Source organism: Sinohyriopsis cumingii, chromosome 15 (assembly GCF_028554795.1).
Source record: "Sinohyriopsis cumingii isolate HCF-2022 chromosome 15, ASM2855479v2, whole genome shotgun sequence".
In the NCBI taxonomy this organism is placed as follows: domain Eukaryota; kingdom Metazoa; phylum Mollusca; class Bivalvia; order Unionida; family Unionidae; genus Sinohyriopsis; species Sinohyriopsis cumingii.
Window position 1 is genome coordinate 89,848,252 of NC_142975.1, and position 14,869 is coordinate 89,863,120.

The 14,869-nt window shown below is 34.0% G+C and overlaps 1 protein-coding gene across 2 annotated transcripts in view; it reads right to left on the minus strand.

Moving 5' to 3' along the window:
* Window positions 1–230: 230 nt before the first annotated feature.
* LOC149782279 (solute carrier family 35 member E2A-like) overlaps window positions 231–14,869 on the minus strand; it is a 31,275-nt gene continuing 16,636 nt past the window's right edge. For both annotated transcript variants that reach the window (XM_089933655.1, XM_089933654.1), the window contains exons 4-7: window positions 12,106–12,354; window positions 10,784–10,837; window positions 5,351–5,554; window positions 231–787 (exon numbers count right to left, since the gene is read on the minus strand). In XM_089933655.1, coding sequence (XP_089789781.1) covers window positions 574–787; window positions 5,351–5,554; window positions 10,784–10,837; window positions 12,106–12,354 — 721 coding nt within the window. In that variant the 3' untranslated portion in view covers window positions 231–573. The remainder of the gene's footprint in view (window positions 788–5,350; window positions 5,555–10,783; window positions 10,838–12,105; window positions 12,355–14,869) is intronic.

A 14,869-nucleotide genomic window follows, 5' to 3' on the forward strand; every position in this document is an offset into this window, starting at 1 on the left:
ATTTAGGAGGTTAAGTAACAATTTTTCAAGACGTCTAAACTGGATATCAGAACGGTACCATTTTCATTGAGGTTCAGCTAGACCATACGATGAATATGTGTATGAAGTTTCATAGCAGTCCATGAAGTAGTTTATGAGAAATAGCGATAACAACTTAAAGGATGGACAGACAACGGCCATCCAATAAGCTATTATGGTCTATGACAAGTAAAACTATAAACACCTGCATGTAAGAAATCATCCCTTTTATTAAAATAAAAATAATTATCCCCAGAAATCTATAACAACATGCCTTAAAACTAAATGTGGAGGAGAAATTACCAGTATAAAGACTTACATAAGAAATATTAAATTAACTACACCCATTATTAGATTAAAATATACAACACATATGCCACTAACAGTCACTAATAAGTCAAGTCCATCTGTATAAACTGCATAGACCCAGATCAGCTGTTGCATATGGTGCTGGCAGATCAGGGTCCCTTTTGCTTGCAGTTGGACTCAACTTAAAAGCATCTCTATATGGTAAATGAAAATTGATGAGCCCTATTACTGAGAACCTGCCATCGATCATTTTATAATCCCATTCTCTACTCTGATGTCTTGAGATGCATATTTGGACTGTGCAATTCGATGCAAAATATCATATTCTTTGGCTTTTATATAACAAAGGACTCCAACAGTCACAATGATTGTCCCAAGTCCACTAAAGAATGTTACAGGATTTCCAAACACAATCACAGATATCCAGATTAAGAAAGCCCGCTTCACGGTATTTGCCACACTGAAACGAGAGTAAGATTAAAAATAAGTTATTGTAATCATCATACAAAAGAAGTTTAACTTAATAAAGATTCTACAAAACACAGTCTTTCCTGTGAAAATTGCTATCGTGTATTACCATCATAAAATGATAACTGAGTTTCACTACCCACTAACATACAAAGGAACGAATTAAAAAAGGAAGAAAGAATGAGTTAAAGATGGCAAAGGTAACAATGCCTTCTCATAAAAATCATTGTTTCATATCCTTTTACCCTGGATATCCCAGGTACAATGACTGAAGTGATGGGCTGACATGAATGGTAGCAATGAAACTGAGTCATTCAATAAATTTGCAGATGGCATGTATGTGAAGGCAGATAGGTGCCTCTTTTGTTTTTGGCAAACAGTTTGGGATTAATCATGCGCAGAATAACTTCCAGAATGAGTCCTCTGATTCTAGGTTTAACTTGTAGTAAAGTCCTCTGAAATAGAAAACCATTCAAATTATCCTTTTGTACACACTCCACTTAATTACAGGGGGAACTAATGATAGGGTTCATACCCTGCCAACCTTCCAGACAGAAATGCATTTGTTTTGAGACTCAAAAGTAAGTTTTGCGGTGACCATGACTTAGTAAATGACATTACACAAATGAGAAAAAGTTGTCTGATCATATGTGTAGAGAACGACTGAAAATTAAAATCTGAATGAAAGAAAAGAACATATCTGTTCTTTACAGCAATTAATAAACTTCCAAACAAAACTAGCTTGTAGACTTAGCATTTTAGTATTATCATACCACACACATACAGACAAGCCAGAAAAATGAACTGCTACCACAAACGGTAGATCATACTCTGCAATGAAATAGTCATAAAACATATATTCTTTCACAAATTGGTCTAGCTATGATGTTTACACCTGTTAGTTACTTCTGGGATTGAGCTTTTTAGTCATGCATTGTATCAAAGAAGTGTGATATACTCCACAATAATTAATGTTAAATAACATTGTATCAATCAAGAGTGTTATTACTATATTGATGGATGTCATACACTCCACAATAATTAATGTCAATATGCATTGTATTGATGAAGAGTGTTATTACTATGTCAACAAATGGCATACACTCCACAATAATTAATGTCAATATGCATGGTATCAATGAAGAGTGTCATACACTCCACAATAATTAATGTCAATATGCATTGTATCGATGAAGAGTGTTATTACTATGTTGATGGATGTCATACACTCCACAATAATTGATGTCAATAAGCACTATTTTGATGAAGAGTGTTATTACTATGTCAATGAATGTCATATACTCCAGAATGATTAATGTGAATATGGTGTTTGTAACATTAGCGAAGCATAAAAAGCTTCCCCATTCTAACATGGTTTGCCAACTCTGCTAAGAAATTTAGTTTGCTGGACTTTGCCCATATTGCAGATGGTCTATCTTTCCTGCCTTCATTCTGACACTTTGTCTTAAAAAGTGAATCACACTTCTATAATGCTCCTAACATTAATATTCCAACGATTAAGTAATTAAAAAAGAATTGTTGCATTTTGACGATAACAGGTACGGAGCAAATTCTGTCTAGTCTTTAACAATGATGACTTCAACGTAACTAAGTGCACCTTAAACATGCATATCTGATTCAAAAGAGTCTGGGATACTTTGGTACAAAAATAGATGAGACAATGAACACTGCAAAGGAAAACCTAAACATGCATATCTGATTCAAAAGAGTCTGGGATACTTTGGTACAAAAATAGATGAGACAATGAACACTGCAAAGGAAAACCTAAACATGCATATCTGATTCAAAAGAGTCTGGGATACTTTGGTACAAAAATAGATGAGACAATGAACACTGCAAAGGAAAACCTAAACATGCATATCTGATTCAAAAGAGTCTGGGATACTTTGGTACAAAAATAGATGAGACAATGAACACTGCAAAGGAAAACCTAAACATGCATATCTGATTCAAAAGAGTCTGGGATACTTTGGTACAAAAATAGATGAGACAATGAACACTGCAAAGGAAAACCTAAACATGCATATCTGATTCAAAAGAGTCTGGGATCCTTTGGTACAAATAGATGAGACAATGAACACTGCAAAGGAAAACCTAAACATGCATATCTGATTCAAAAGAGTCTGGGATACTTTGGTACAAAAATAGATGAGACAATGAACACTGCAAAGGAAAACCTAAACATGCATATCTGATTCAAAAGAGTCTGGGATACTTTGGTACAAAAATAGATGAGACAATGAACACTGCAAAGGAAAACCTAAACATGCATATCTGATTCAAAAGAGTCTGGGATACTTTGGTACAAAAATAGATGAGACAATGAACACTGCAAAGGAAAACCTAAACATGCATATGTCATTCAAAAGAGTCTGGGATACTTTGGTACAAAAATAGATGAGACAATGAACACTGCAAAGGAAAACCTAAACATGCATATCTGATTCAAAAGAGTCTGGGATCCTTTGGTACAAAAATAGATGAGACAATGAACACTGCAAAGGAAAACCTAAACATGCATATCTGATTCAAAAGAGTCTGGGATCCTTTGGTACAAAAATAGATGAGACAATGAACACTGCAAAGGAAAACCTAAACATGCATATCTGATTCAAAAGAGTCTGGGATCCTTTGGTACAAAAATAGATGAGACAATGAACACTGCAAAGGAAAACCTAAACATGCATATCTGATTCAAAAGAGTCTGGGATACTTTGGTACAAAAATAGATGAGACAATGAACACTGCAAAGGAAAACCTAAACATGCATATCTGATTCAAAAGAGTCTGGGATCCTTTGGTACAAAAATAGATGAGACAATGAACACTGCAAAGGAAAACCTAAACATGCATATCTGATTCAAAAGAGTCTGGGATACTTTGGTACAAAAATAGATGAGACAATGAACACTGCAAAGGAAAACCTAAACATGCATATCTGATTCAAAAGAGTCTGGGATACTTTGGTACAAAAATAGATGAGACAATGAACACTGCAAAGGAAAACCTAAACATGCATATGTCATTCAAAAGAGTCTGGGATAATTTGGTACAAAAATAGATGAGACAATGAACACTGCAAAGGAAAACCTAAACATGCATATCTGATTCAAAAGAGTCTGGGATACTTTGGTACAAAAATAGATGAGACAATGAACACTGCAAAGGAAAACCTAAACATGCATATCTGATTCAAAAGAGTCTGGGATCCTTTGGTACAAAAATAGATGAGACAATGAACACTGCAAAGGAAAACCTAAACATGCATATCTGATTCAAAAGAGTCTGGGATACTTTGGTACAAAAATAGATGAGACAATGAACACTGCAAAGGAAAACCTAAACATGCATATCTGATTCAAAAGAGTCTGGGATCCTTTGGTACAAAAATAGATGAGACAATGAACACTGCAAAGGAAAACCTAAACATGCATATCTGATTCAAAAGAGTCTGGGATACTTTGGTACAAAAATAGATGAGACAATGAACACTGCAAAGGAAAACCTAAACATGCATATCTGATTCAAAAGAGTCTGGGATCCTTTGGTACAAAAATAGATGAGACAATGAACACTGCAAAGGAAAACCTAAACATGCATATCTGATTCAAAAGAGTCTGGGATACTTTGGTACAAAAATAGATGAGACAATGAACACTGCAAAGGAAAACCTAAACATGCATATCTGATTCAAAAGAGTCTGGGATACTTTGGTACAAAAATAGATGAGACAATGAACACTGCAAAGGAAAACCTAAACATGCATATCTGATTCAAAAGAGTCTGGGATACTTTGGTACAAAAATAGATGAGACAATGAACACTGCAAAGGAAAACCTAAACATGCATATGTCATTCAAAAGAGTCTGGGATACTTTGGTACAAAAATAGATGAGACAATGAACACTGCAAAGGAAAACCTAAACATGCATATCTGATTCAAAAGAGTCTGGGATACTTTGGTACAAAAATAGATGAGACAATGAACACTGCAAAGGAAAACCTAAACAGAAACTTAGATTCAAACCTAGAATATTGTTAAAATAGGTCTGCTGTTATTATACTGAAAGCTAGTATACGTGCATGTACTGCAATAATGGGAATAGGAATTGTGTGTTCCAAACTGTTCTCTCTATCCATTACTGGCATGGGGTATAACAGCTTATATTTTCATAAAACAAATTTCAATTTAAATATGCAATAAAAAAGCAACTGATCTCTGTGTTTTATGATCATACTCTTATTGGTATTATTTAATACCTATTTTATTTACTAAATTTACATGTAGCATAGTTAGGTATATATGGCTCATGTTCTGTCCTTTTGCAAAAAATACATTGATGAACATATGCTTGTATATTAAAAAAGTTTTATTGGTCCCATATAAAAATAAATTAAAAAGATTTATTTGCTAAAATTTCACAGCAGTTTAAAATTACCCCTAACACTGTATTTCAGATCTTACTATCTATTTGGTATGAACTTAACTTGCATAATCTATGATATTAGCTAGTCTTTTTAAGATAACATTTACCTGTGTGTGACAGGTGATATATATCCCAACAATACATATTCTGATATGCTCTGAAAATGGAAGCAGATTCCATTTAAAACCAGAGCTGTGAACATTGTCACATCAAGGGTTTTCTTGACACTGGGGAAGTCCATCATGAAGAAACATGCAGGAATCTGTACAATCACAGAAGCAATACTGGTGTAAAATTGAAGTTCAGCTGGCCTGCAAATAAAAAAGTGACCAAAGTTAGAAAAAAACCCGATCATAAATGGATATACTACTGCATACATAACATATATACATACATGCGCATACAGAAAGATGTGTGACCATACCTGAGTAATCTCCCTAACATGCATGCACACACAACAGACCCAGACTAAAAGTTAAATCCAAAGATATTTGCTGGTCAAACTGATAAAAACTGAGCAGACCCTTTTCATGAATCTTTTATAGTCAAGAGGCCCAAATGGGTCTGACACTGCTCACCTGGGTAGTTGATACATGTCAGCTTATAAATGCAAATATGGACACGTATTGAAACTGCAATGGGGGAGGGAAGGCGAGAATAAAGCTTGGAGCATTGGAGCACATAGCTGCTGCATAGTCTATTAATACTGGTGTTATTTATCTTCTTTCCCAGACCATGGCATAAAAATTACAAGTTATTTACAAACACAGCTTTTGCCCACGGACCTCTCCTTACCCCAGGGGACTAGGCCCTGATTCAGAACTTGTAAACTGTTTATTGCCCCACTAATTAAGCACATGCACTTACATGGTATTATAACAGGATAATCGGAGTTAATTTGTGCAGCTGTGCAGTCCATATGGATTTCTGTGTCTGTCTTTACTCCCACCCCCAAAGATCTTAATCTAAAATGCTGCTGTTGTTCTCAAACTCAGCTAATAAGATGCAAGATCACCTGGTTGACACATGTCACTCAAAATTCTTTATGAGATCTTGATGATGTAAGCTTACTTACCAAATTGGGACAAGATCTGAACAGACAAATGGCCCTCAGAGCATTTCACAAACTCATCCAATCATTATTATGCATGGATGTTGCTCATAACTGAACTCTCCAAGATGTTGATGAAATAAGCTTATATACTAGCTTCGATCAACATCTAATGAGAAATATAGCTCCTATATTGTTTAAATGCTAGGCCAATCATATTCAAGATCACCTCATTAACATGTATGGATGCTGGATCATATACATTTGCATACCAAATCTGATTGAAATCTGATCAGAAGTAACACCACTACAGTATTCACAAGCAAATAGTGATGGAAAGAGGTTACAGGTGATGGTAAGCTAACGTGTCCCTTGAATGGATTGATGCTCTACTGGCCAAAAGCAATTTCCAGAAGTCCAAAATACCACTGATTCTTTGTAATTTCAGAGTGTTGAAACAACCTCTGATATTCTCAAGCAATAACAAGGTTTTCAAACTGGCCACTGTGACTGCCACATACTGTCACAATGACTGTCACATACATGCCAACCCCTGGCAAGGAAAAAGTGTAATCCAAGTGGAAAAAAGAGTAATCCAAGCAGAAAAAGAGTAATCCACATATACATGTAACATGATAAAAATTCAATGAGCATATTTACAAAATGATTTATTTATCCCTCTGGACTTTTAACATCAATTACTGCTCCAAATATTCATATATAATGCTTTGAGCTTTAAAAAGCAACAGACTCTCATAATGCATTTCAAAACACTTTGTACCAGCTGAGACTATGAATGTTTTGCACACCAGCAGAACGCTAAGTACTGGGTCACAGAGCCTGGATCTGAATTCAGTTTTGTTTTTGTTAACAATACTGAATAATCTCTCATAGTCAGCATTAGACTGGTAAGGAACCAATATTCCTTTCATAACCTGACAGAGAGGAAATTTATATCTCCCAGTTATTGGGTCTTACAGCTGGCAAATAAGATGAAAAAAATCAACTCTGTCCCCATGAAGTACACTGTTAGGTAGAGTGCCAACTTGATACTTCAAGAGTTCTCCTTTTAATTTATCAGCAGCCTTTCCTGCAGCATGGTGCACCATATGACAGAGACAACATGATAAGTACAATGATGGATACATTTTTCAGAATATAGAATGCAATTCCTTTATGAATTCCAGCCATCACTGGTGCAGTATCAGCTGAAAACCCAATACAGTTCTGCCAACTTACGTTTATTCAAAGCATTATCAAGCATATACACAAAAAATGTTTTCTTCATGGAATCTACTGTTAATTCTGGTAATGAAAGAACAGCACTCTGACTTTGCCCTTTTCATTGTCAAAGTCTCTTACACAGACTGGGTACAACTTTTTGTCATAATGACTACTCCTGTCTGTTGCAATACTGAATGGTTCAATTTTCATGGCTTCTGAAATTTTAAGTGAAGTATCTTCTGCTAAACACTTAACAATATTAGATGATTCTGTTCTTGCACGTGCATATTTTCTGCAATTTGGAATCAGGAAACATCCGTTTGAACAAAGGATCAATGTAGTCTTCTAACGCTAGGGTAGTCCGTAATCCATTATGAAATCAGTAGATAACGCCTCTGCATTTATAAAATTTGTGTCCACAATTTTGTTCTGCTGTAAAAAAGAAGTTACCTTAGTATTGGAGTTAGTAAAACAAGATAATTCAAGGTTTCTTTGTTTTACCACCATGACCAATCTTAAAATCCTTTCCACGTAGCCTGCAAGAGGCATGAAGCTGCCCTAGAATGGAACGCTGTATTGTGTAATTCATGTATTCATCTCTGAATTGGTTTTGTGTCTTTTCCTAATCCATCGATGAAAATTTTTGAAATATGTGTTTGCTATAACACACGCGTTCACTAGAATAAATATGACTTAACTTTTAGTGCCAAATACCTACAGACTGGTTCTGTACCAGATATGAATTAGAACAAAGAATCTGCGAGCAAAGATCACAAGTAAGAGAACCAGTCTGTTCTCTCCTAACTAATCCATGCACCTGCTATAAATAGAAACCAAAGTCAAAAGTAGAAACCAGCATGTTTCTTGGAAATAGGGTAACTGCTATAAATAGAACATAACTGTTAGGAAAGTGCAAGCAAGTCTTCAGACAAGCATACTCTTATGTTGTAGTTACATAGAAGCCGTCTTTTCTAGAACACAGTCTGTGGGATTAATGGGATGTTAATAAAAATGAGAAAACAAATTATTAATTTTTTTAGGAGGGGGATATATTGAAAATGCGTAATCTGAATAGTTATGCATAAGGCATATTTTAGTGAAAAAAAGTGTAATGATTATGCCATAATCGTAATGGTTGGCATGTATGCTGTCAGATTGATATCATTTTGACTGTGACTGTCATATTGATATCATTTTCATTTAGAACTACTTACACATCATTATAAGTCTTTTGATGGAAAGTTTTATGTCAGTACATCATTTTCCCTTAGGACAAACTAGGTATCATAATAAGTGAAAACCCCATGTCTTTGTGACCAGTCATTCAACAGGAGTAACAATAACAAGATTTTCAAGATGGTTGCCATGGTGATCATACTGGATGTTAGACTGGCACAATAACTCCATTAAATAAATCCACAAAATGCTGGAAACTGATTTCATCTGAGGTCTTTTTAATGTATGGCTGCATACAAGATTGAAATCAATTACCTCTTGTAAAGTTCTGCTTTAGAATAAAAATGTTAATGGATCGATGGACAGCCAGACAAAACAATGTATGTGGTCATTTTGGGGCTTTGTTAACTTTGTCGAGCTAGGCCTTAAAGAGAAATTGCCTATGCATTTGATAAACTGCTGAAACCAATGTAATAAGTGTGGAATTCAGACCATTGAAAGCAAATTGAATCTGTTATTAACTTTGACAACAAATTTATGTATACTTACGTATATTTGTGTTTTTCCCCACTGATCAACATTTTTGACAACAAATTTATGTATACTTACGTATATTTCTATTTTTCCCCACTGATCAACATTTTTGACAACAAATTTATGTATACTTACGTATATTTGTGTTTTTCCCCACTGATCAACATTTTTGACAACAAATTTATGTATACTTACGTATATTTGTGTTTTTCCCCACTGATCAACATTTTTGACAACAAATTTATGTATACTTACGTATATTTGTGTTTTTCCCCACTGATCAACATTTTTGACAACAAATTTATGTATACTTACGTATATTTGTGTTTTTCCCCACTGATCAACATTTTTGACAACAAATTTATGTATACTTACGTATATTTGTGTTTTTCCCCACTGATCAACATTTTTGACAACAAATTTATGTATACTTACGTATATTTGTGTTTTTCCCCACTGATCAACATTTTTGACAACAAATTTATGTATACTTACGTATATTTGTGTTTTTCCCCACTGATCAACATTTTTGACAACAAATTTATGTATACTTACGTTTTTCCCCACTGATCAACATTTTTGACAACAAATTTATGTATACTTACGTATATTTGTGTTTTTCCCCACTGATCAACATTTTTGACAACAAATTTATGTATACTTACGTATATTTGTGTTTTTCCCCACTGATCAACATTTTTGACAACAAATTTATGTATACTTACGTATATTTGTGTTTTTCCCCACTGATCAACATTTTTGACAACAAATTTATGTATACTTACGTATATTTGTGTTTTTCCCCACTGATCAACATTTTTGACAACAAATTTATGTATACTTACGTATATTTGTGTTTTTCCCCACTGATCAACATTTTTGACAACAAATTTATGTATACTTACGTATATTTGTGTTTTTCCCCACTGATCAACATTTTTGACAACAAATTTATGTATACTTACGTTTTTCCCCACTGATCAACATTTTTGACAACAAATTTATGTATACTTACGTATATTTGTGTTTTTCCCCACTGATCAACATTTTTGACAACAAATTTATGTATACTTACGTATATTTGTGTTTTTCCCCACTGATCAACATTTTTGACAACAAATTTATGTATACTTACGTATATTTCTATTTTTCCCCACTGATCAACATTTTTGACAACAAATTTATGTATAGTTACGTATATTTGTGTTTTTCCCCACTGATCAACATTTTTGACAACAAATTTATGTATACTTACGTATATTTGTGTTTTTCCCCACTGATCAACATTTTTGACAACAAATTTATGTATACTTACGTATATTTGTGTTTTTCCCCACTGATCAACATTTTTGACAACAAATTTATGTATACTTACGTATATTTGTGTTTTTCCCCACTGATCAACATTTTTGACAACAAATTTATGTATACTTACGTATATTTGTGTTTTTCCCCACTGATCAACATTTTTGACAACAAATTTATGTATACTTACGTATATTTGTGTTTTTCCCCACTGATCAACGTTTTTGACAACAAATTTATGTATACTTACGTATATTTGTGTTTTTCCCCGCTGATCAACATTTTTGAATAAACATTCTGTAAACTGAAACAAGAAAAATTAGATCGGATAAAAATTAGATCGGATAAAAATGTTCACAGAAAACATTTTCACTGATATGATGACAAATTCAAAACTCTAATTCTAGCAGATAAGTAATATATACTGGAAATTACTGATGTTTTCCTTTTTTATCCTCCTTTTTTTATACTGATCACCATTATGACCAGGCATACTCTTTATGCATTAGGTCAAAGGTCATTTGGGGTCAAACTGTCTACATTTATATGCAATTTGGCACAGTGAACTGAAGCAGAATTTGAAGTATGGTGTGTAAAAACTTATTCATATTATGAAATAAGTACAAATCCTTGTATAAGGGTATTATGTACATTCATATTTATTCTACACATCCTAACAAATGAACGCTGAGTTAAGCATTAAACAGTTTTATCAGTGAAAGACCTTTGGAATATTCTAATGGGATGTAACTTGTTTGTCTCCATGCATAATATGAAGATTGTTCAATTGGCACTTTTTTCAAAATCAACATCAATATACAATGCCTTTTACCACATTCTTTCCTCATGCTGCATTCCTACAATGGATTCTAAACAAAAAAATTAAAGAAAAACTCACAGGCTCTGCCTATCAGCACATTCTACTCTAATTTATTTTGCCATATGTTATCTTTGATTTAATTTGGTATGTATTACCATGGATATAATTTGCCCTCTATAATCTTTGATTTAATTAAATTACCATATGACTGATTTCATTTGCCATTTGTTATCATTACTAATTTCATTTGCTATGTGTTATCTTGACTGATTTCATTTGCCATGTGTTATCTTTACCAATTTAATTTGCCATGTGTTATCTTTACTGACTTAATTTGCCAAGTGTTATCATTACTTACTTAATCTGACATGTGTTATCTTTGACTAATTTAATTTGCCAATCTATATTAGATTTAGTTTGGCCTGTTATCTGTAATCTGTCATACGTTATCACTAATGTAATTTGCCATGTGTTATCTTTGACTGATTTAATGTGCCAATGTGTTATCTTTGACTGATTTATTGTGTCAATGTGTTAATGTTATCTATGAATTAATTTGCCATATGTTCTCTTTGACTGGTTTAATTTGCCATGCTTTTTCTCTGATTTAATTTGTTATTGTTATCTTTCTAAAATTACCAATCAAAACCTATAACATTAATATATATTTTATTTGAAAAAAATATTAATAAATGCAAACCTGATTAAAGTCCATCTATGTATAGGAGATAAAAAAAAAATATATCACTCACCACTCTGATAAATTTGTTGAAATAGCTGCCGCAAATCCTTTTATATTGAAGCTTAGTTCAAATGCTGAACACAATGCAAGTCCAGCCATAATTGGAATGAGAGATATAAATGTGTAGAACCCAGTTATCTCCCCTGTTAAGAGTCGTGAAATAAAGACGGTAAATATAGGAGCAGAACTTTTCACAGTCTCTGTAAAAGACACAGCAACAAACTTCAGAGCCACTAGTCCTAGAACTACAGTAGAAAACCTGCAAAATAGATAATAAGAAGATTTAGTGAAGTGAGGAGTTCAGAGGTCAAACTGTAAAGGTCTTTGTCCATCTTGTCAAACTTCATTCAACTCTTTACTGTTTGATATAATATATTTTGCTCCCTTTTTACAGTACTGTTCATGGAACTATACAATGACATACATTATAAATGAGGTCAATTTATACAGAGAGAACAATGTGATCTCTTAATTATTAGAGTGTAGAAAACAAAAAAAAGACTCAGTATATAATTACATTTTAATCTACTCTAACAACTAGTTTTATAAGACTGCCACCTTTATAGTACAGAGACATGTTAAAAGACCTATGATAGCACAATCATCCTAAAATTAATCTTGATAGGACAGACATTTCTACATTACTGCCAACTCAAACCATCCCAAAAGCGAGCTGGTACCTAGTAATTTGAAACTGTATTACAACTGGTTTACACTGGCTACATTTAACTTTCTTGAAAAGTAGAACAAATGTACCATGAACGGTACCCTGAACATCTACCCCACAGTCCCCAGTGTACATAATAGAAGTGAATGGTTGACTCTGGAAATTATTGACCAATAGGTCTCAATGGTGGTTTGTCAAGGTATGCAATATTACATTAACTGTGGGGACTCCGAGTGGCCAAGTGGTCCAAGCGCTCTCCATTACAGATCACTGCCATCTCACCTCTGTCTGTATGGGTTCGAGTCTTGGATTCAGCTAATGTGGGTATGTGAGAAAGCTTGCCAGTAGCTTCTCGTGGGTCGATGGTTCTTTCCGGGGTTTTCCCAGGTTCATCCTCCACATTAATACTGGCTGCCATGTATAGCCTATCGTGTGCTGAAAAATGGCGTTAAATCTTACAACAACAACAACATTAACTGTGCATTAACCATTATTTGCTCACTTGACTATCCATGACCACTGGACCCCAAAAACCAAAACGTTTCCTTCTATCCTAAGCACAAGTCATCCACAAAGTACGGTCAAGGAGCTTACTCTTCAACAAAAATTACTGTTCAAAACTTATTCTTCTGTGAGTCACAATGACCATGATCTTTGACTTTTTACCCCTAAAATAACTTTTGACCTTGAAGTACAAAATCAATAGACCTCTTACCTACCTAAAGTACAAGCCCTCCAAGGGCAAGGTATCTAGTCAATAACTCAAGTTATTATCAAGAAATAAAAATAATTTTTCTTTCAGTAACAGTGACCACGACCTTTCACCTTTTGATTCCCCAATCAATAGACCTTTTCCTTACCCAAATTGTATGACATTCACAAACTTTGATGAAGGTGCATAATCAAGAACTGAAAATTGTATGCATAAACCATTTTTCATATTTCAGCAACAAAAATCTTGAGTTGTCACATTTTAACCCCCAAATCAGCAGGCCTCTTCCTTACTCCTAGTGTAAGTTATTCACAAATCTTAGTCTATGTCCATTCTGTAACACTAAAGTTTGGGTGTGGAAACCATTTTTCTTTTTTCAGTCAAAATAGCTTTGACCTTGGATAGTTTGACCCTAATTATATAGGTTGTTTCCTTATTCCATGTGCAAGGTCTTTTATGAAAACCAATGTTCTTGTATGGAAACCATTTTTCATAGAAGTCAGAATGACTTTATCCTTTGGACTCCAAAATTTATAGACTTGTACCAAAAGCTGAAATGAATAATGAAGCATTTGAATGGATACTTTGTTGTGAATATTCAAATAGAAAACTAGTATTTGAATATTTGCTTAGTTACCAAGTGAGTTTGGCAGCATTTTGTTCAAGAAACAAGGTGAAATATAAACTAGGCAAGGCTGAATTAGTTTACAGGAAGCAACCTACCAGAGTACACATAGAAAGAATGGTGGATTGGATATCATTGACAAACATATGCACAGAGTATTCCTGGCATTTTTTTTGGCTCTAGCCTTGATAAATCTGACCAGCAATGGCTTCATAATTCAAGCATGTAGTCTCAAGGTTTGTGACTCAAAGGCTCTTCATGCTGCTGGATTAGGTTATGTTTGTTAAATAATGGAATGATGTGGTCTAGAAATACACCAAAAAGCTTCACACTATGAGATGGAAAAGCTTTAAGCACACATGTAATGTTTTCCTCTCTGAAATATGATTTACTTAGTGTCCCAACTGTTGTTTCTTACTGATGTTGTCCAAAATCCAAATTTATTCTTCTCACCTGAATTTTGTTTATAGAATTAGCATTCTCTAAGGCATCTGCCTTGGCGTTTGCTTTCTCAGTTTTGCTTGCTGTGACAAACTCGGGGATAGTACAAGCTTGACTTAGATTAATGACAGTTCAAAGTTTTACTGGATGTACATGTACTTTTTTCCTTCTCTGTTACTGGACACATATCCTTTGTAATGGATACATCCTTTGTATTGGACTCCTTCTCTGACCTGCCACTCTTCACTCTTTTTGCCTCTGACCTCTTGTTTCTTCATTTGTCTCTTTTAAAATGCATTTCCTTCTGCTCTAGCAGTCTCTTTATACCT